This window comes from Nilaparvata lugens, chromosome 13 (genome assembly GCF_014356525.2).
Source record: "Nilaparvata lugens isolate BPH chromosome 13, ASM1435652v1, whole genome shotgun sequence".
In the NCBI taxonomy this organism is placed as follows: Eukaryota; Metazoa; Arthropoda; class Insecta; order Hemiptera; family Delphacidae; genus Nilaparvata; species Nilaparvata lugens.
In genome coordinates this window covers 3,799,792-3,823,638 of record NC_052516.1, presented here as the reverse complement: position 1 = coordinate 3,823,638, position 23,847 = coordinate 3,799,792, and the positions used below count along the sequence as shown (strand labels likewise).

Sequence of the window (23,847 nt, the reverse complement as noted above, 5' to 3'; positions counted from 1 at the left end):
GGGGTTGTAACTCGAATATTTTGAATGTAAACACCCATTATCCAATTAAACACCCAAAATCGTAATTATTCCAATTGAATAGATTTCATTTTGTACCACATCTTATATCATGTTATACACTGGGCTAGGCAATATCAGGTCATTATTATAATTTATTATAATTTACAAATTTTGTTGCATCTAACACATATTGTATGTAAATATATTGATCTATTATAGCATCACTGATTTATCTTGTTTATTGAAAGGATTTGATTTTAGTTGTTAATGTATATACTGTAATGTTAATTAATAATAAGTAAGTAGTCAAAGTACGGCTGCTCCTTCCCCAAGCTCGAGCTTGCTCTTTTGGGGAAGTAGTTCCTTATGTTTATTTGTATTTCCTATTGATTCATTTTGTTGTTATATTTCTAAATTGTGAATTATTGTAATGCTTTTTCAAGGAATAAATAAATAAATAAAAAAAAAATAAAAAAATTATGTAGTACATCATTTTTAAGGCCTTTTCAAAACAAGAAAGATGGCATCGATGAAAATGTTCTATGATACTTGTATCCAGAATAGTGGCTGATTGAAGTTTAAGTTTTTAAAGAAAACGAGGGCTTGTAACTCAAGTATTTTGAATGTAAACACCCATTGTGTCTACTATTCAAAGATCTAAGCCAGCTGGTGACAGGTCTATAACGCTGGAGACACACGAGGTCTGCTATCTCTCCATAGTGAATAATTCAATAGAATCAACAGTTGCCAACAGTTTGCAATTGAAATAATAACATTTTCTCGAATTTCGAGCTCATTTTAAATTTTAGGTGAAAATGTTACTGAACATTAATTGTAGAGATATTCATGCTCAATCTTTTCCGTTTGGAATTTTTTGTTTAAATTGTATCTGAAGCCTGATAATAGGGAATCTAAAATCAAACTTTGCATAGATGGGGCGGAGCTCCTGAAATTTTTACAGATATGGGACTTATGGCAGTTTGATGGAGCTTAACAATGACTATTTTACGTATGAATTTGGTCAAAATCGTTGGAGCCATTTCCGAGAAAATCGCGAAAAACCCTGTTTTTGACATCATTCTCGCCATTTTAGCTGCCATCTTGAATTGCATTTGATCGTAATTGTTCGTGTCGGATCCTTATAGGTGAAGGACCTTAAGTTCCAAATTTCAAGTCATTCCGTTAACTGGGAGATGAGATATCGTGTACACAGACGCACATACACTCATACACACACACACACATACAGATCAATACCCAAAAACAACTTTTTGGACTCAGGGGACCTCGAAACGTATAGAAATTTACAAATTGGGGTACCTTAATTTTTTCGGAAAGCAATACTTTCCTTACCTATGGTAATAGGGCAAGGAAAGTAAAAAGTTCTATGATACTTTCATCCAAAATGGCGGCTGATTGATCTTCATCAACTATTTCTTAAAACCTAAAACTTCAATCAGCCGCCATCTTGGATACAAGTATCATAGATCATTTTAATTGATGTTATCTTTCTTGATTTAAGAAAGCCTTTTAAATGATTCACCATACAAGGGGTGTTTACATTTTAAATATTCGAGCTACAACACCTAAATGGGGTTATGAAAAAACCCCTTATGAGGGGTTGAAATTCAGTTGTACGTCAAAAGGTGGAGTATTTGACCAATAACTTATCCTGAAAGTTACAGTATTATATCTACAATAGTCTCCAACTTATTGAGGCGTTCCCATACATATGACTCTGTATAAGTACTGACGCAAAAAAATTGATTTATTCTATTCTTCTTTCAAAAAAAAAAAAAAAATATCGGTATATATATAAAATATGTGAAGAAGGCTCCTCACAGGGCAAGTGCCCAACTTTGACAGACTCAGCTAATCTGAGTATATTGTTATTTCAAAATTAATTATATTTTCAAAAAAGAAGTAACTTCTAGAGGAATAGTCTACATCAATATCAATATAATTAATATATTAGATCAATATATTATTAGTTCAGCCAACATAATCTTCTGTGGAAAAAATAAATCTGTATTAAAAAATAAAATGTTATCTTTTCCTCATCAGTTTTATAATATTAACTAGCCGATAACCTTTGCTCATCGAGTGGCGGAAAATTGGCGAAATGGAAGCTTGAAGAACTCAAAATAGACCTATAACCATCCTCAGTAAATCATGAATCTTCATGCTGAATTTCAAGTTAATCAGTTGAGTAGTTCAGACGTGATGATGCGTCATTCATTAATTTCCCAGTCAATTCTTTCCTTTCTTATGAACTTAATGAGGTCCACAAGGTCATAATGGCAGTGGAGAAAGATAGGAAAAAACGTTGCTGATCCTCTGTCTTCTCAATGCCTTCTATTTATTGTAGCTGATACAGCTTTATTGATGTGATTTTTCTAATCCGTTTGCAGTTTCGGGTTTCTCGCATCAATGAGCATAAAAAGGCAGAGTTGATAATGATTCTTTTTTTCCCGGAAAAATGGAAAAAATAATGTACTGATCAATTTGCGTTTTTCAATAAACTGGGTGATGTGAAAGGTATTTAAGAGATCATATCTCCACAATGGGAAATACTTTCTCTAATCCGTTTGCAGATTCGAGTTTCTCGCATCAATGAGCATGAGGAGGCAGAGTTGATAATGATTCTATTCTTCCCGGAGAAATGAAAAAAAATAATAAGAAAACTGTTCATTCTTGTTTAAAATAATAAATTATATTTTATAGAAGAAATAATATTTTTCAGTGATTTCGTAATGAATCTTCATAACTAAGATAAAATATTTTGTTAATTAATTATCAATTCTACATTGTTAAAAGACGATCTGGCAACAGAGCTGAGCGAGAAAGAGATAGCGCTATCTCTTTTATAAGTGTGATTTCGTAATGAATTTTCATAAATAAGATAAAATATTTTGTTAATTAATATTCAATTCTACATTGTTAAGACGATCTGGCAACAGAGCAAAGCGAGAAAGAGATAGCGCTATCTCTTTTATAAGTGTGATTTCGTAATGAATTTTCATAACTAAGATAAAATATTTTGTTAATTATCAATTCTACATTGTTAAAAGACGATCTGGCAACAGAGCAAAGCGAGAAAGAGATAGCGCTATCTCTTCTATAAGTGTGATTTCGTAATGAATTTTCATAACTAAGATAAAATATTTTGTTAATTATCAATTCTACATTGTTAAAAGACGATCTGGCAACAGAGCAAAGCGAGAAAGAGATAGCGCTATCTCTTCTATAAGTGTGATTTCGTAATGAATTTTCATAACTAAAATAAAATATTTTGTTAATTATCAATTCTACATTGTTAAAAGACGATCTGGCAACAGAGCAAAGCGAGAAGAGATAGCGCTATCTCTTCTATAAGTGTGATTTCGTAATGAATTTTCATAACTAAGATAAAATATTTTGTTAATTATCAATTCTACATTGTTAAAAGACGATCTGGCAACAGAGCAAGCGAGAAAGAGATAGCGCTATCTCTTCTATAAGTGTGATTTCGTAATGATTTTCATAACTAAAATAAAATATTTTGTTAATTATCAATTCTACATTGTTAAAAGACGATCTGGCAACAGAGCAAAGCGAGAAAGAGATAGCGCTATCTCTTTTATAAGTGTGATTTCGTAATGAATTTTCATAACTAAAATAAAATATTTTGTTAATTATCAATTCTACATTGTTAAAAGACGATCTGGCAACAGAGCAAAGCGAGAAAGAGATAGCGCTATCTCTTTTATAAGTGTGATTGAATATTCTGAATCAATTTATATTTCTACATGTTTGGAAAACCATCTGGCAACGTTGCCGAGCTAGTAAAGGATAGCGCTATCCGCTTTGTTGAATGATAGACAAGGATAGCAATACCACTGCTGATCAAACACTGCCATTATAACGTGGAACGCACTATAGTATCTATCCTGTACGTGTATAAGTCAATTATTTCCTTTATTATACTGTAGATTTATTTATTTATTTATTCATTTATTGTATAAAATACTATAATCATAATACAATTATGACATTGGAGGAAAAACTAGGCTGAGCCTGTACTATTTCTCTCCAAAAATTTTGATAAAATGTTGATGTTGTCCAAAAGATAAGGTTATGTAATCACACACTGCTTCGTCACTTGATTTTCGGTCCAAGAATGATGATTTAAAATTTTGAATTTTGAAGGTTGATTTTATTCTCTGAATAAATTACAGAATGTATCACAATAAATTAAAAACTTTAGAAATATTGCACTTATTTAAAAAATTTGAATACAAAATCAAAAACCTACTCACTATAAACTAGTATTTTGAAGGGAGTTCAGATATAATTAGAAATAGTTCAGAAATAATCAAAAATAGTTCAGAACTAATCTATACCGTTCTTACAGTTCAGTTCGTATCGCCCTCCCCACTCCAAAACGTAACTGTCAGTCATCGAAGGGTTGAATGACTCAGTATTTCGGTCGACCTCGCGAGTTTATAGTGAACGGTTGTAACGTGCCTCGAAATTATGGTTGTATTCGCTTTTAAATTATGTTTCCTTCCATAAAAATATCTGATTATCGTTCTATAATCAACAATCAACCATAATCAGTAGTTAGAATCGGGCGAAATGTGATTTCAATACAAAAACTTCTCTCTCAAAAATTGACAATTTTCATGCTGATTTTGGGAACCTGGTGAGTCATTCTATGTTATAACTTTATTATTCTATATCTACGATTGTTTTCTATGATCATAGATCGATGAGATACGTATGATGATGAGGTTTTGATATGTGATTGAAGTTTGAGATGGTTTTTTTGGTTAAAAGTTGTATAAATTTGGAAATTGGGTCAACATAACCTCAAACCTTGAAAACAGGTTACAGCTGACTGCACGAAATTAAAGCTGACCTTGTAGACTGGGTCAACGACCTCTATTAAAGGGGATGTACTCTTCCATTGTTAATTTTACTATGGATGATTATGAATTATTTTTTGAGGTTGGTTCTTACTTTTCCATTTATTACTATTTCAAAAGATGATTGATATAGAAGTGATGCAGCCTATTTTTCCATATACAGTAATTGATTACATGATACAAATACATATTTATGAACTAATAGGTAACCCGTGCCCCGCAAGGATCTTATTAAAAACTTGACAAACTGGAAATTTGCCCTACTGAAATATTTTCAAGTTAATCAGTTCAGTAGTTAAGACGTGATGATGCGTCATTCGTGAGTTTCCTGTCCAGTACGTTTATAAACCAATTCTTTTTGTATTTATTATATACTTGTAGGTAACCCGTGCTTCGCAAGGATCTTATTAAAACCTTGACCTACTGGAATCTTTTCAAGTTGATCAGTACAGTAGTTGAGACGTGATGATGTGTCATTCGTAATTTCCTATCCAGTACGTTTAGAAATCAACTCTTTTTTCTTTATTATATACAAGCATGTAACCCGTGCTCTGCAAGGATCTCATTAACCCTACAGAGACACACTTACTTTATGCTAACACAGTAGACACACTGGGGTGTTGAACACCCCAATTTAATTTTGCATTTTTCTTTGAAAAATATGAAACAAAACAAGTACTTGGACCATACTTCATCATTTCTTAATCATACTTGTTCCAAGTGCATACAGAAATCAAAATTAAAGCACTGCTTATCAATATTTATACTAATTTTAGAAGTACATATGTTCCGCCTAAGTGTGGGAGATCCTAATCCGGTTTGAACAAATGGCTTGATCATTGCCAATGACAACTTCATCAAAAACTCACGTCTCTTCATTTTATTGTTTTGAATTTCAAGTTGTAGAGAATCATAGCATTTATTCCAATCCGATCCATCATCCCATACCACATTCATAGTGACAATACAAGTAAAACTTTGTAATAAAAGTGTTTGATAAATGTCCTAGGTAATAGACACTCTGGGGTGTTAGACACCTCAAACGAAGAACAAGATGAGCTGGTGACCTTGTAGAATGCTATTACTGACTGGAAGTGGTGGAGAGTAGTTGACAATACTACAAACCGAATTCAGACTGGGAATAAATTCCCATCTGTTTGATATTGTCAACTGCAGAACAGGAAAAAAATCCCTGGGGTGTGAAACACCCCAGTGTGTCTCTTTAGGTTATAACCTTGACCTACTGAAATCTTTTCAAGTTGATCAGTACAGTAGTTGAGACGTGATGATGCGTCATTCGTGAATTTCCTGTCCAGTACGTTTATAAACCAATTATTCTGTTTTTTATCATATTCTAGCAGCTTACCTGTGCTCCGTGAGGATCTGATGAAAAACTTGACCTACTGAAATTTTTTCAAGTTAATCAATTCAGTAGTTCAGACGTGAAGAACTGAAGATGCGTCATTCGTAAATTTCGTATCCCGTACTTGCATAAGCCAATTATATTAGTTACTAGCCGTCAGGCTCGCTTCGCTCGCCATATCCGTCTAGCCAGGGGGCTCCGCCCCCTGGACCCCCGACTGGATCGTACGAGAATGAGATCAGCAGGCTCGCTTCGCTCGCCTGCATTTTCCATTTGAGCATTTTTATCATATGTTAGGACAATCCAGTCGGAGGTCCAGACTAAACGCCTGGCTAAACGGATATGGCGAGCGAAGCGAGCCTGACGGCTAGAAATATAATATTCCCAGGATTGAAGTAGCAGTGCCCAATCAATTTTTCCGCGATAAATGCATTTAAATCTCCAACATGGTGCCAACCTAACAAAGTCAACTCAACTTAATGCCAACCTGACAAAATTATTAATTTAGTTGCCAGTTAACAACTGTTTCGAAGATAGTAACTAGTAACATATGATATGGAAATTTCAATTATAATTAAGAGATTGAGAGAAGAAGAATATACATGCTAAAAGACGAACTTTAAACCCTTAAAAACAACCCTTAGAGTTAAAATATTGCTAAAAGATTTCTTAGTGCGCCTCTAAAGGGCCAACTGAACATACCTACCAAATTTGAAAGTTTTTGTGGTCCGGTAGATTTTTAGTTATGCGAATGAGTGAGTGAGTGAGTGAGTGAGTGAGTGAGTGAGTGAGTGAGTGAGTCAGTCAGTCAGTCAGTGAGTGCCATTTCGCTTTTATATATATATATATATATATAGTTTTTCAATCAGATCCTCGCGGAGCACGGGTTATCTGCTAGTATAATATATATATATATATATATATATAACCCGTGCTCCGCGAGGATCTGATTGAAAAACTATACCTAATGAAATCTTGAATAATAAACCGGAGCGAGCATTTGTGAATATCATAATATGATTATATGATATTAACTCATTTAGCAGACGTACCGAAGCGTTACAATTTACGTCAAGCCTTATAGAGATCGAAATCGTTTGACAAAATGACACCTCTGCAGTTATAAAATAAAATAAATAAATAAAGGCCTTTATTGAACAATTGCATGCGTAAAAAACATTAGATAGTAATTATTAACAATAATAAACAATATAAATATTAACAATAATAAATATTCATTACATTAAATAAACAGGTACAGACAAAATGTCGGCTAATTCCCCATGGCATATCGCCGTCTGGGGGATCTCTGCAGTTATATTTCTCAATTTATGCTAAAATCTTGTAAAAAATCAGGTTGTAGAGAAAATATCAAAAATGTCGAAAATATATTGAGCTGGAAGTTGAGCAGGTATAATGAGGTCCACGTTATAATGACAGTGTGTGATTTGCAATGGTGTTGCTATCCTTGTCTATCATTCAACAAAGTAGAATGCGCTATCTCTTTCACGCTTTGCGATGTTGCCACATCGTTTATGAACAATTTAGAAATTTAACTAATTGACAAAATATTTAATCTCATTAAATTCTACAAAATATGGGATGTATTCTTATACAATATTTTCTCTATTATCACGTACACCCTGAGTAGCTTCAGAGGTGGGTGATTGATACCCAGGTGTTGCTCCTGGATGACTTCGCTCAGTCGTAATGTGGGCGGGGAAAGGAGGCAAGTCGAAGTTCCTCTTCCTTCTTCTTTGTCCCTCAGCTGGCGTGAACAGCACCTCCTGGTGCTTCTGACGGCGTGAAGGTCGCTCTCTTCTCTGATGACACCACTTTGGTGTAATTTTGTATCGGCCTTACGGCCTCGGTTCTGCTCCAGTGGAGTAGGAAAAGGAAGGACAGAAAGGATAGGGACGGCAGACAACGGTCCGCTGTGCCCTGGGGAGAAGGAAGAATAGGGACGGCAGACAACGGTCCGCTGTGCCCCGGGGAGAAGGAAGAATAGGGACGGCAGACAACGGTCCGCTGTGCCCTGGGGAGAAGGAAGAATAGGGACGGCAGACAACGGTCCGCTGTGCCCCGGGGAGAAGGAAGAATAGGGACGGCAGACAACGGTCCGCTGTGCCCTGAGGGGATGGAAAGAATAGGGACGGCAGACAACGGTCCGCTGTGCCCTGGGGAGAAGGAAGAATAGGACGGCAGACAACGGTCCGCTGTGCCCTGGGGAAATGGGAGGACAGGGACGGCAGACAACGGTCCGCTGTGCCCTAGGGAGATGGGAGGACAGGGACGGCAGACAACGGTCGCTGTGCCCTGGGGAATGGGAGGTCAGGGACGGCAGACAACGGTCCGCTGTGCCCTGGAGAAATGGGAGGACAGGGACGGCAGACAACGGTCCGCTGTGCCCTGAGGAAATGGGAGGATAGGGACGGCAGACAACGGTCCGCTGTGCCCTAGGGTGATGGGAGGTCAGGGACGGCAGACAACGGTCCGCTGTGCCCTAGGGAGATGGGAGGTCAGGGACGGCAGACAACGGTCCGCTGTGCCCTGGGGAAATGGGAGGACAGGGACGGCAGACAACGGTCCGCTGTGCCCTAGGGTGATGGGAGGTCAGGGACGGCAGACAACGGTCCGCTGTGCCCTGGGGAAATGGGAGGACAGGGACGGCAGACAACGGTCCGCTGTGCCCTAGGGAGATGGGAGGTCAGGGACGGCAGACAACGGTCCGCTGTGCCCTAGGGTGATGGGAGGTCAGGGACGGCAGACAACGGTCCGCTGTGCCCTGGGGAAATGGGAGGACAGGGACGGCAGACAACGGTCCGCTGTGCCCTAGGTGGATGGGAGGACAGGGACGGCAGACAACGGTCCGCTGTGCCCTAGGTAGATGGGAGGACAGGGACGGCAGACAACGGTCCGCTGTGCCCTAGGGGGATGGAAGGTTAGGGACGTACGGCAGCCAACGGGCCGCTGTACCAGGGCAGGAGGTCGGGGACGTACGGCAGCCAACGGGCCGCTGTACCAGGAGCAGGAAGGTTGTGAGCGGAATGCTGTGGTCTGGGGCTCGTCCGGCCTTTAAATACTCCCCCAAAGTGGAGGGGATGGAGTTGAGCCGCCGCCAGAGGCGGTGGAAATCATCTTGATGCGCGGAAGATGGTGCGCCATCGGTACCTCCCTTATCTCCGCGGTCGGCTAGCATTGCTGATAGCCGAGCGTCTTTCTTCAATATTATTAATTATTTAACAATATTTTCCGTCACAATTTTACTTTGTGACACCCCACTCCTACTTGGGGGGGGGCGGGGAGCCCTCTATGGCACCACCTTTAAAGGCGTGAGCCATCTAGGCATCACCTTAAGAGGTGTACACCTCTCAGGCATCACCTTTAGAGGTGTAAGCTGCTCACTATGAGCATCATCTACACCTGATCCACAGGTACATACTTACACTGTCCATCTGGTAACCGGACTTTCATACGTGGTCGACCTGCACGTCTGCGCTTTCCTGGTGTTGTGTTGCGGTGACACATCACCGGATCCTTATTTCGAGAGGGGCCTGGTGTGGGTTCCTGGGACGGTGGGACTACTTCCTTGATGGTCAAAGACTGTGATGGCTCTTCTACATCCATATCAATGGGGGGTGGTATTAACTTTTCCACATCACTCTCGGAGCTACCACTTGTATTGGTGGCTGGGGTATGAATTGTGGCCTGCCGTTCAGACTCAGTCATCTCATCCCTGTGATCCATCACAATGTTGCTCCAGGATTCTTGCCTTGGAATATATGACATCTCCGTCTTGCTATCAATCAAGGCATCAAGTTTGACTCCATTCAAGCCAACCTGCTTGAACATCCTTCTGTTGCGACTCTTGTTGTCCTGAGAATCGGAATCTATAGCTGATATTGTTGGGACTGCAGTTGTCTTAGTCCCCAATAAGAGAGATCGCGACATAATAAGCGGACTTGAAGGATTCAGTTGAGGAGGATCCCACTCCACCTCTCTCGTGAATGTGTGAATATTCACCCTGTTTTCACGCATAAATTCCATGCCTAATAGCAACTCTTGTCCAAGTCCTTCCATTATAGATGCCGCTAGTGGAACTGTGATTTGTTCTATAGTTATGTTAGTCGTCACCTTCCCATTCAAGAGGGTAGACCGTCCATCAGCTAATATTGCTTGGTGACGTACTGGCTCTTTCCGTATCATCCCTATTTTCCGGAGGACTTCATAGACCTCGTTACTTATATAATTAGCTTCAGCGCCAGTATCTAGTAATGCCCGACACTTTTTACCGCCGATTGTCACGGTGATGAATAGTCTGTTGTCCCTTGATGACTCTTCAATCACAGGAATCCTTTGTGCCGTTCGCATCACTGCTGTCTTGTTTGGAATCTTATTCTCCTTTTGCTCATCACAGGTACATTCCAGTGCTCTCTTTCCGCACCTTTTACATGGCAGGATTTCGGGACAGTTTGATCTCCAGTGCCCCGGTCTCTTGTATTGCCCACACATGGGTTCAGACTCACTAAGAGATGGTCTGTTACTAGTAGGGGTTATAACTGTCTCAACCTTGAGCCTTGTAATCTTTTTCGTGTCCTCAATCATGTGAACTCTCGAATTCTGTCTATTCTGTTTCTCCTCTGCTTTTATTTGTTCATACTCCCTCGCGAATTTTTCCAATTCGTTGATACTATGAACATCTGATTGCCGAATATACAATTTGTACCGTGGGAGGAGATTCTTATACACTCTCTGTAATTTATTCTCGTCTGTAAAACCTCCTCGACGCCTCATGAGTGTCAGTACATCTTCGAGAAATTCGTCAAACGATTCACCTTCCCTTTGCTTCCTTGCCTGAATTAGATTCTCGAGGTCCTCCTCATAGGTAAGTGGGTAGTAGCGTGATCTGAAATCTGTCACAAAATTGTCCCATGATTTCCACTGGTCACGACGATTACGCATCCATAGAGTAGCTTTACCAGCCAGTAATTCAGGCAGCGCGACTAGTAGCTGGTTGCCAGTGAGCCCATAGGCTTGTTGTAGCTCGTCTAGCCTTTCCAAGAAGCTGGGAGCATCTGATTGGCCGTCGAATGACAGTCTCCAGCTTCTTACCTTGTCACATACCGCCCCTGGGTCCATGAGGGGGTTTGTGTGAATGTTGGTTCCAACTTCAGCATGAGTACCTGTTGCTGAGTGTCCGGATTCCTCACTGCTTCTGCTCACTATTCCAGGTCTTGGGCTGGGAAAACGTACAGCCATCTTCTTATGTTGTTCTACTAACAACCTTCTCAACTCAGCAAGTGTTCCAGATGACACTATGCCCCAATCTTGTAGAAGATTGAATGCTTCTTCCTTTTTCAATTTATAGATCCAGGAAACTCTGGGGTCGGCTATCACCTCGGGGTTTATGTCCTCGACCGACTGATCCTCTGTCAGCTCCTGGTGTTGAGCATCTGAATCAGACTCTCCCTGTTCACTCATGATTCCTACTTCGTTGCCTCGTGCCCCACGTTGGGCGCCAATCTATCACGTACACCCTGAGTAGCTTCAGAGGTGGGTGATTGATACCCAGGTGTTGCTCCTGGATGACTTCGCTCAGTCGTAATGTGGGCGGGGAAAGGAGGCAAGTCGAAGTTCCTCTTCCTTCTTCTTTGTCCCTCAGCTGGCGTGAACAGCACCTCCTGGTGCTTCTGACGGCGTGAAGGTCGCTCTCTTCTCTGATGACACCACTTTGGTGTAATTTTGTATCGGCCTTACGGCCTCGGTTCTGCTCCAGTGGAGTAGGAAAAGGAAGGACAGAAAGGATAGGGACGGCAGACAACGGTCTGCTGTGCCCTGGGGAGAAGGAAGAATAGGGACGGCAGACAACGGTCCGCTGTGCCCCGGGGAGAAGGAAGAATAGGGACGGCAGACAACGGTCCGCTGTGCCCTGGGGAGAAGGAAGAATAGGGACGGCAGACAACGGTCCGCTGTGCCCGGGGAGAAGGAAGAATAGGGACGGCAGACAACGGTCCGCTGTGCCCTGGGGAGAAGGAAGAATAGGACGGCAGACAACGGTCCGCTGTGCCCTGGGGAGAAGGAAGAATAGGGACGGCAGACAACGGTCCGCTGTGCCCTGGGGAAATGGGAGGACAGGGACGGCAGACAACGGTCCGCTGTGCCCTAGGGAGATGGAGGACAGGGACGGCAGACAACGGTCCGCTGTGCCCTGGGGAATGGGAGGTCAGGGACGGCAGACAACGGTCCGCTGTGCCCTGGAGAAATGGAGGACAGGGACGGCAGACAACGGTCCGCTGTGCCCTGAGGAAATGGGAGGATAGGGACGGCAGACAACGGTCCGCTGTGCCCTAGGTGGATGGGAGGACAGGGACGGCAGAAAACGGTCCGCTGTGCCCTAGGGAGATGGGAGGTCAGGGACGGCAGACAACGTCCGCTGTGCCCTGGGGAATGGGAGGACAGGGACGGCAGACAACGGTCCGCTGTGCCCTAGGGTGATGGGAGGTCAGGGACGGCAGACAACGGTCCGCTGTGCCCTGGGGAAATGGGAGGACAGGGACGGCAGACAACGGTCCGCTGTGCCCTAGGGAGATGGGAGGTCAGGGACGGCAGACAACGGTCCGCTGTGCCCTAGGGTGATGGAGGTCAGGGACGGCAGACAACGGTCCGCTGTGCCCTAGGGAGATGGGAGGACAGGGACGGCAGACAACGGTCCGCTGTGCCCTGAGGAAATGGGAGGATAGGGACGGCAGACAACGGTCCGCTGTGCCCTAGGGTGATGGAGGTCAGGGACGGCAGACAACGGTCCGCTGTGCCCTAGGGAGATGGGAGGTCAGGGACGGCAGACAACGGTCCGCTGTGCCCTGGGGAAATGGGAGGACAGGGACGGCAGACAACGGTCCGCTGTGCCCTAGGGTGATGGGAGGTCAGGGACGGCAGACAACGGTCCGCTGTGCCCTGGGGAAATGGGAGGACAGGGACGGCAGACAACGGTCCGCTGTGCCCTAGGGTGATGGGAGGCAGGGACGGCAGACAACGGTCCGCTGTGCCCTAGGGTGATGGGAGTCAGGGACGGCAGACAACGGTCCGCTGTGCCCGGGGAAATGGGAGGACAGGGACGGCAGACAACGGTCCGCTGTGCCCTAGGTGGATGGGAGGACAGGGACGGCAGACAACGGTCCGCTGTGCCCTAGGTAGATGGGAGGACAGGGACGGCAGACAACGGTCCGCTGTGCCCTAGGGGGATGGAAGGTTAGGGACGTACGGCAGCCAACGGGCCGCTGTACCAGGGCAGGAGGTCGGGGACGTACGGCAGCCAACGGGCCGCTGTACCAGGAGCAGGAAGGTTTGTGAGCGGAATGCTGTGGTCTGGGGCTCGTCCGGCCTTTAAATACTCCCCCAAAGTGGAGGGGATGGAGTTGAGCCGCCGCCAGAGGCGGTGGAAATCGTCTTGATGCGCGGAAGATGGTGCGCCATCGGTACCTCCCTTATCTCCGCGGTCGGCTAGCATTGCTGATAGCCGAGCGTCTTTCTTCAATATTATTAATTATTTAACAATATTTTCCGTCACAATTTTACTTTGTGACACTATGTATCACCAAAAATGATACAGTAAACATTGCGAACTGTATCAGCACATATGATAGATTCTCAACACAATATGATACAGTATCATCTCAAATTGATACACAGCACAATAATTTGATACAAAACTTTGAAAGTTTGAATGAATTCTACAAACTATAGGATGTATTCTTATGCAATCTTTTCTCTATGTATCACCAAAAATGATACAGTAAACATTTCGAGCTGTATCAGCACACATGATAGATTCTCAACATAATATGATACAGTATAATCTCAAATTGATACAGAGCACCATAATTTGATACAAAAATTCCAAAGTTTGAATGAATTCTACAAACTATAGAATATATTCTTAGGCTGCCATCTTCTCTCCATGTTATCACCAAAAATGATAAAGTAAACATTGCAAGCTGTATCAGCACACATGATAGATTCTCAACACAATATGATACAGTATCATCTCAAATTGATACAGAGTACCATAATTTGATACAAAACTGCGAAAGTTTGAATGAATTCTACAAACTATGGGATATATTCTTAAGCCATCTTCTCTCCATGTTATCACCAAAAATGATACAGTAAACATTGCAAGCTGTATCACCACACATGATACAGTATCAACACAATATGATACAGTATCATCTCAATTTGATACACATCACCATAATTAAATACCAAGCTTTGAATGGATTCTACAAACCAGGGGATATCTTCTTGTGCTATCTTTGCTCTATGCTTTCACCATACATGATACAGTATCAAAAAATATGATACAGTTTCAACTCAACTTGATACACAACACCATAATTTGATACAAAACTTCCAAAGTTTGAATGAATTCTACAAACTATAGGATATATTCTTAAGCCATCTTCTCTCCATGTTATCACCAAAAATGATACAGTATCACTACAAATTGTATCACCACACAATATGATACAGTATCAACAAAATATGATAGAGTATCATGTGTCAACTTGATACACAACATCATAATTTGATACCAAACTTAGAATGAGTTCTTCAAACCATGGCATATCTTCATATGCTATCTTTTCTCTATGCTCGAACATTCACTCCCTCTCTCAGTGACTCTCCAACACTCTCTTTCTCTCTTTCTCTCTCTCAATACCAAACTTTGAATGAATTCTATAAACATGAGATATCTTCTTTTTTCTATGCTGGAACATTCACTCCCTCTCACATTGACTCTCTCTTAGTGACTCTCTCTCTCTCTTATCCACTCTCTTAGTGTATCTCTCTCTCTCTTATTAACTCTCTCACTCACTCACTCACAAGCCCGTAAGTCCAATATTGACTATAATTTTGCGCCCATATTATATCCAGTGTATGATATGACCTTGCTAGGGTGATACTGTCAGCATTGATGACGCATTGGAAGCATTGATATAATTCATATATGAAATACTGACAGATTGCAGTGAATCTCGATGAAGGAAATGTCAAAGTAATATGCACATATTGGAAGGTACTTATAGGGTGACTGATGGTGGGGGGTGATTTGCCACCATATAATGTGGATTTACAATTCATGTAAATTTGTGAATACATACTGTATGTAGAATAGGTTATAAGATTAACATAGATTGTGTGCACGGGTATGAATAAGATTAACATAGAAATAAGTTAATATATGTTGGGAACATGGGTGTAAAAATGATGAGACTAGTTTGTGGAATATATTGCAGTACCTGAATTTCTCAGGCTAATATCATAGAGAAACAATAGCGTAAGTAGATATCCCATGGTATAGGGCGCTTATGTCGCAACCTTTACTTTTATTTTAAGCCGATTACTGACCATTATCATCGATTTTTACTGTTTTGTTTGGGTGAGAGTGTACGAATGGCACAATATGAGAGACTGCCAGCGTCACATAGCTTCACAGTAAAAAACTACGTGGATAACAGGCTAGAGATAACAGTAAAAGTTGCGACATAAACGCCCTATACCATGGAATATCTACTTACGCTATTGCTTCTCTATGCTAATATTCACCAAGCATCTTCGTTTAACGCTCACCTTGGTCAACTAGAAATAGTATCTTACGTCACAAGGATGGGAAGGAGTCTTTTGCAGGCAAGAATGATGTTTCTAGTCGGGGCGTTAGCCATGCACTGCAAAAGACATTCACATCCAGATAACGTAAACTATTTTTTGTCATAATAATCTAAAGGAAATACTTATTGAGAAATGGGAAACATAAACTGATTGTGCTGAAGTTACTACATGCATTCCATGAACATAACCTATACTGAGGTCCACGTTATAATGGCAGTGAAGAAAGATAGGAGAAAAACGTTGCCAAGTCTCTCCATTTTGCCACTGAGTGTACACAGCTGTTACTCAATTCATCCCATTAAATTAATCTAATAATAATTATCATTTCCTTGATAGAATGATCAATTTGATGTCAAATTAATCGAAAAAATATATTTTTTCATAATTTGATTGAAAAATTCGCTTTCATAACTGAGATCAGATTTTATTTTTATACAAACCTGAAATGGTGGCTGATTTAAAAAGCTGTGATACAACATTCTGAATTCCAAAACAACAGAAATTGAGTTATTTGGTACGTATTCTATTCCAATCTCTTTCAAAAATAAGAGAAAAATAGAAATACTATTAAAAATTAGTAATTTCAATGGATTGATTCTGAAATAACTTTTCAATATTATCATAGAGAAACGATAGCATAAGTAGATATCCCATGGTATAGGGCGTTTATGTCGCAACTTTTACTGTTATCCCAAGCCAATAGATCACGTAGTTCTTTCTCATGCAGCTATGTGACGCTGGTAGTCTCTCAAATTGTGCCGTTCATACACTATCACCCCAACAAAACAGTAAAAGCTGACAATAATCGACTTGAGATAACAGTAAAAGTTGCGACATAAATTCCCTATACCATGGGATATCTACTTACGCTATTGTTTCACCAAGCATCATTCACCATATTAAGGTGAAATAAAAAGATGTTGTCAATTCCACAAAGTTTTTATTTGAGTCCAAACTAGTTTCGATGCACTTGGCATCATTATGGAGTGATGCACATATGCACATTTATACATGGAGTCTACCACTGATGATGATGCCAAGTGCATCGAAACTAGTTTGGACTCGAATAAAAACTTTTTGGAATTGACAACATCTTTTTATTTCACCTTAAGTTGAATTATTATTTTCGCTAGTTGATCGGTAAAATATTGAGTATTTAAAAATTTTGAGTTTTTATCAGATCAAGAAACTTAGATCTAATAGCATGTTAGAAAAGAGGCTTTTTGAAGATGTCTGTAAAAAATGGATTGTTTATCTAATCAGTACACACAACTATTTCTGAGAATGAATCTATGAATGGTTTTCATTTAGTGACAGATGCATGAGAACCGACTATTTTTTGCTAATCACCTCGCAGGTACTTGGTCCCAAAATTCCTTCCTCTTTTTTCCAGTTGGTCCCAAAACTGCTGGTCCCAAAGTTCCGGTCACCCCATCATCTACGTTCAGAAAACTTTTCTTTTAAAGGATAGTCTCACGGTTTTATGTTTAAATTTTCAATTCAAATCAAATTGTAATCTTATATCATGTTGAATTCGAATCTTGAGATTTAAACAGCTCTTCTAAAACGCAAATTGTTTGCATTCAAGGGAAGGGAGGGGAAGATGAAGAAGATAAAGAAGAAGAAGAAAAAGAAAAATCTGGTGTGGCGCACTCACACACAACTTTCCTTGCCGTCATTAAAATTGATCACCTGACGCTAGTGTTCACGCGCATCACAAGTCTACTTATAAACAAAGATCTAAGCCAGCTGGTGACAGGACAATAACGCTGGAGACACACGAGGTCTGCTATCTCTTCATAGTGAATGATTTAATAGAATCAACAGTTGCCAACAGTTTGCAATTGGATAATCACATTTTCTCGAATTTCGAGCTTAATTTCAATTTTAGGTGAAAATGTTACTCAACATTAATTGTAGAGATTTTCATGGTCAATCTTCTCCACTCGAATATTTTGTTTAAATTATTGTATCTGAAGCCTGATAAATTGAGAATCTGAAATCCAACTCTGCATAGATGGGGCGGAGCTCCTGAAATTTTTACAAATATGGGACTTGCGGCAGTTGATAGAGCTTATCAATGACTATTTTTGGTATAAATTCAATCAAAATTGTTGGAGCCGTTCTTGAGAAAATCGCGAAAAACCGTGTTTTTGACAAAATTTTCGCCATTTTACCGCCATCTTGAATTGCATTTGATCGAAATTGTTCGTGTCGGATCCTTATATTGTAAGAACCTTAAGTTCCAAATTTCAAGTCATTCCGTTAATTGGGAGATGAGATATCGTGTACACAGACCCAAGAACCAATTTTTCGGACTCAGGAGACCTTGAAACGTATAGAAATGTAGAAATTGGGGTACCTTAATTTTTTTCGGAATGCAATACTTTCCTTACCTATGGTAATAGGGCAAGGAAAGTAAAAACGGCAAATGAGAGACGAGGAGAGAGCGCAAATTGAGTGCATTTGAGGAGAGGAAGGAGAAGATGAAGATGCAAATGAATGAAGATGAAGAAAAAGAACAAGAGAAACAGAGTAGGACAAAGAAGAGACGTAGAGAAAGGGTGGAAAGTGAACAAAAGAATGATGTAAGACTGTTGGGAAAAGCTACAAGATTTGCTCGCTAATGAAGAGGTTTTAACAGCGGAAGTAGCAGAAGTCAAACCTCCAGAGAAAAGTGAGGTCTCTGATTTGTTAAAAGACTTGTGGAAATAGAAGAAGTGGAAGGGTAGAAGAAGAAGAAGAAGAAGAAGAAGAGAAGAAGAAAGAAGAAGAAGAAGAAAGAAGAAGAAGAAAAAGAAGAAGAAGAAGAAAGAAGAAGAAGAAGAGAAGAAGAAAGAAGAAGAAGAATAAGAAGAAGAAGAAGAAGAAGAAGAAGAAGAAGAAGAAGAAGAAGAAGAAGTAGTAGAAGAAGAAGAAGAAGAAGAAGAAGAAGAAGAAGAAGAAGAAGAAGAGATTTGAAAGAAAGTGGAGAAGATCGATGAAGAAGATATTATAAAAGATAAAGAGAAAATGCTGTGTGGCAGAGGGATGAGAAGAAGAATGAGAAGAAGAAATTGAAGAACGAAGGATGTTAGAAGGAGGAAGAGCAGAAGAAGAAGTAGTAAAAGAAAAGGAATTGATTGGTAAACAAAAATTAAGATGAGAGTTAAGGAGAAGGGAAAGAAGGACTGGAAAAGAGTAGCTGGTAGGAGAAGATAAATATGGAGAATACGGAGAAGAAGGTGGAGGGGTGGGAGGAGAAGGAGTGGTAGGTAGTGGATGAGAAGGGGAAGACGGAAAAGAAGAAGAAGAAAGGATTTGAAAGAGTTTTTTGTTAGCGGAACATGAATAATGATCACAAATGTCGAAGTTGAGATTCTAAAGAAAGGGGATAACGAAAAAACATGAACGATGAGGAGGAGGAGTAAGATGAGGAGGAGGAGGAGGAGGAGGAGTAGGATGAGGAGCAGGACTAGGAGGATGGGGATGTGGAGGAGGAGGTGGAGGAAGAGTAAGATGATGCGATATGGAGGAGTAGGAGGATGATGTGTTTGTGGAGGAGGAGGAAGAGAAAAAGAAGGAGAAAAAGGTGGTGGTGGAGGAAAACAAGGAGAACGATGAGGAGGAGGAGGAGGAAGAGGATGAGTAGGAGAAGGTGGAGCTAGGGGGAAAGTAAGATGATGAGATGGAGTAGTAGGAGGATGATTTGGTGTTTGTGGAGGAGGAGGCAGAGAAAAAGAAGGAGAAGAAGGTGGATGGGGAGGAAAAGAAGAAGAAGGGGGACGAGTAAGAGGGGGAAAGGAAGAACTTCATTGAAAACATGGACTTCTTGTTTGAAAGAAAATAATTTAGTTCACTGTTTGGCTGGGAGCATTTTAAAAAGGAGAAAGAAGCTCTTGCAGGAAGTCACATCATACAATCGACTCATGCCTTTCAATGGATGGGATTAAAAATAGACTGAACCCTTCAGTTATATTGCTTCTCATTGTACCACTCAAAAATGATTTATTGATTTCTCAATCATTCGATTGTTATGTCAGGATTGTTGATTATGATTGAGGGATTTGGATTATAGAAGATTAAGAATTATGGAAATTGCAAAGAAGATGAGAGAGAAGAATAGTTATTTGTGCAACTAGTGCGCAAAATGACAGTTTGCTGCACCGAGAGAAACGTTTACGCACGAGCCGTAGGCGAGGGCGGAATGGTTTCTTGAGTGCAGCAGAGGAACTTTGCGCACGTATTTTACATTAAATTTTCCCTACAGTTACCATTAAATTAATATGAAAAGTGGTTGATTATGGGTGGAATGATGGCTGAAATCCATCAAATGTTTGTCTGTATAATTTTGTTATTAGTAACAACTTTAATTTATTTTAAACTTGATAATCCAATTAAAAATTAATAATCGATAATTTATTCAAATTGAAAATTGAATTAATCCAATTAATTTGAAAATTTGAATAATTTTGAGTAAATCTTAATTTCAGATGGAATTAAATAGAGAATGCATTTATTCAAATGCTAATTAATATATAATTATTATTGAACGAAAATCCTAAATAAATGCTGCAAATCACCCCGAAGACCTCTGCTACTGCAGACATTGACAACAGGGCTAACAGCTAGATGGAAATTCGATGAGAACCACTATCCAAAAATTAGTTGCCAGCCCGGGAATCGAACCCGGTACCTCCCAATTGCCAGTCAGGAATGCTTGCCCTTACACCAAACTGACAATCTCTGGATAGCAGCGCTCATTTTATACGAAGCCATAGCGGCCAACTAGTTACACATGGAATTAAATAGAGAATGCATTTATTCAAATGCTAATTAATATATAATTATTAATGAATGAAAATCCTAAATAAATGCTGCAAATTAAATCTTAATTTTTTTAATAATTTTTCAACCAATCAATAATTCATGAATGAAAAAAATACTTTTTGAAATAATGAATAATTAATAATATTCAAAATGTATAATTTAATGAGTTCTCATTTTTATTTATTTGAAAATCATAAAATTATAGATAGAACAAATTCGCATTCAAAATACACGCTAACAATGTCAACAGCTGATTGGGATCAAGAATAGTATATACAGTAGTATATAGCTACACACTATCCTTGGATTGGAATGGCTGCAAGATAATATGCAAAGTATTAAGAGTACGCAAAGTAATACTTTGTGCACTAGAGCGGAAAAGTGATTCTTTGCGTTCTGTTAACCAGTGCAGAAATGATCACTTTTCAAGGTAACTGTAGGAAAAAGATATTATAGGTCTAAGAAGATAATTATCTCATGGTAAAGGTCGTTTATGATCCAAATTTCAAGCAGATTTTTGCCAACTCAAGCCGATTTCTCTTTCCTACTGTCTATAATTACTGTTTTGTTGGGGTGAAAGTGAATGAACGGTACGGTATGAGAGACTTCCAGCGTTACATAGCTTCAAGAAAAATAACTACCAGGACTAATCGGCTTGAGTAAACAGTGAAGTTTGGAACATAAACACCCAATAATATGGAATATTTTTTTATGCTATCTTATCTCTGATAACTTATCCTTATTTGGTAGAGAGTTAGTGGGGAGGATATTTTTAATATTCTTTCCGAAGAATGGACATTGATATGTCCAAAGCTCCGCCAATTTATGTAGATGCATATAACAATATGATTATTATCTATAGTTATTACACATTACAGATTGCTTTTTCATATCATATACAGTTCAATAATTATTTTCTTAGTCCATATTATGTAAATTCATCTATAATTTTGCTGTATTGTAAGCTATTGTATATAAGTGTATAAGCCAGTATATATTGTAATCTACATAAATAAAGTACTCAATCAATCAATCAATCTCTATAAAAATGGTGAACACTTCATGATGTATTGCAATGATTGACTTCTTATATTATAAAGACTATTAAGTTATTGTGATACAGATTGAGTGATATGTATGAGTTCCCTTCAATAGATTGGAGACTGCTGTAGATATAATACTGTAACTTTCAGGATATTGGTCGAATACTCCACCTTTTGACGTACAGGGGGTGACTTCAGGGTTGTAACTCGAATATTTTTAATGTAAACTCACATTGTGTGGTACATAATTTTCAAGGTCTTTTTGAAACAAGAAAGATGGCATCGATAAAAATGTTTTATGATACTTGTATCCAAAATGGCGGCTGATTAAAGTTTTAGTTTTTGAAGAAATGAGGGGTTGTAACTCAAATATTTTGAATGTAAACAGTAAACACCCATTGAGTGATACATAATTTTTAAAGGCCTTTTCAAAACGAGAAAGATGACATTGATAAAAATTTTCTATGTTACTTTTATCAAAAATGGCGGCTGATTAAACTTTATCAATTATTTCTTTAAAAACTAAAACTTCAATCAGCCGCCATTTTGCATACAAGTATCATAAAACATTTTTTATTGATGCCATCTTTCTTGTTTCAAAAAGGCCTTTGAAATGATGTACCACGAAATAGGTTTTTATATTTGAAATATCCGAATTACAACCCGTAAGTCACCTTCTTATGAGGGGTTGAAATTCAGTTGTACGTCAAAAGGTACAGTATATTATTTAACCAATAACTTATCCTGAAAGCTGCAGTATTATATCTACAACAGTCTCCAATTTATTGAAGGGTTCCCATACATATAACTCACTATGTATATCAATGGAATAGAACGATAAAATAATAGATGAGGGAAGAGTATAATAAGGTGCGTACAGATTTACGCGCCGCCAACATGAGCAATTCACTTTTAATCAGCTGATGCCAAGATTTTTATATGTAATTATTATTCAACGAAAATCCTAAATAAATGCTGCAGTTTAGGATTTTCGTTAAATAATAATTATTATATATTAATTAGCATTTGAATAAATGCATTCTTTATTTAATTCAATCTGTATTTTTATATCTGTATCTTACCGTTTCTGTAAAAATACAGATATTTGATCAGCTGATTAAAAGTGAATTGCTCATTTTCGCGGCGCGTAAATCTGTACGCACCTTTAGGAATACGATCTCTACAAAGGATAGATTAAGCGATTTCAGTTGAGAATACAACATGATATTTGAAGAAGATACTGAATTCAACAGAGAATATAACATGAGAATGAATTCAATAGAGAGTTGAAGACATGAGAATTCAACACAGAAGTCATCACAGCTTCTGTACAAGTAGTGTTGATAGAATAATAATGTTAACAGCTTCATATAGGGTTAGATCTAGCCTGTTCCTTGGAGTATTATGTGAGTGAGAGAAAGATGTTCAGTAATCTTAGATGAGAAGAAAGGTAGAAGACTTGAATAAAAAAAATGCAGAAGAAGAAGAAGAGGAGGAGAATGGAGAAGAAAAAAGAAGAGGATGGAGAAGAAAAAGATGAGGATGAAGAAGAAAAAGGAGAGGATGAAGACAAAAAGAAGAGGATGAAGACAAGAAGAAGGATGAGAAGGAGAAGAAGAAGAAGAAGAAGAAGAAGAAAAAGATGGAGAAGGAGATTGATTGATTGATTATATGCCTTTATTAGGGCGGAATTAGGACTCCTAGTCCTCTCTGCCACACAACCCTAAAGAAGAAGAGGGAAAAGAAGAGATATTTCTTTGAAAATGAGAGTCATAAAGGACTAGAATGAGGGAACTAGCTAAAATGACGAAAAGAACCATTCATTTAGTTCACCAAATATGAATGAAGATTCAGAAGAAAAGAAAGAGAATAAGAAATGGAAGAATGTAGCGGGAAGACAAGAAGAAGGATGAGAAGAAGAAGAAGAAGAAGAAGAAGAAGAAGAAGAAGAAGAAGAAGAAGAAGAAGAAGAAAAAGAAGAAGAAAAAGAAGAAGAAGAAGAAGAAGAAGAAGAAGAAGAAGAAGAAGAAGAGAAGAAGAAGAAGAGAAGAAGAGA

The 23,847-nt window shown here is 39.3% G+C and overlaps 1 protein-coding gene across 3 annotated transcripts in view; it reads left to right on the top strand.

The window, feature by feature from the left end:
• LOC120353973 overlaps positions 1–23,847 on the top strand; it is a 258,109-nt gene that overhangs the window by 35,802 nt on the left and 198,460 nt on the right. Inside the window, exons 1-2 of one of the 3 annotated variants that reach the window (XM_039439597.1) lie at positions 4,484–4,684; positions 20,092–20,097. The exons of 1 other annotated variant lie outside the window; for it this stretch is intronic. Coding sequence is in view for 1 of the 2 variants with exons in the window: in XM_039439596.1 (XP_039295530.1) it covers positions 4,665–4,684 (20 nt within the window). In the remaining variant the exon portion in view is untranslated. Of the gene's footprint in view, positions 1–4,483; positions 4,685–20,091; positions 20,098–23,847 lie in introns of those variants that run through there. One more of the 3 variants, XM_039439596.1, reaches the window with a different exon arrangement.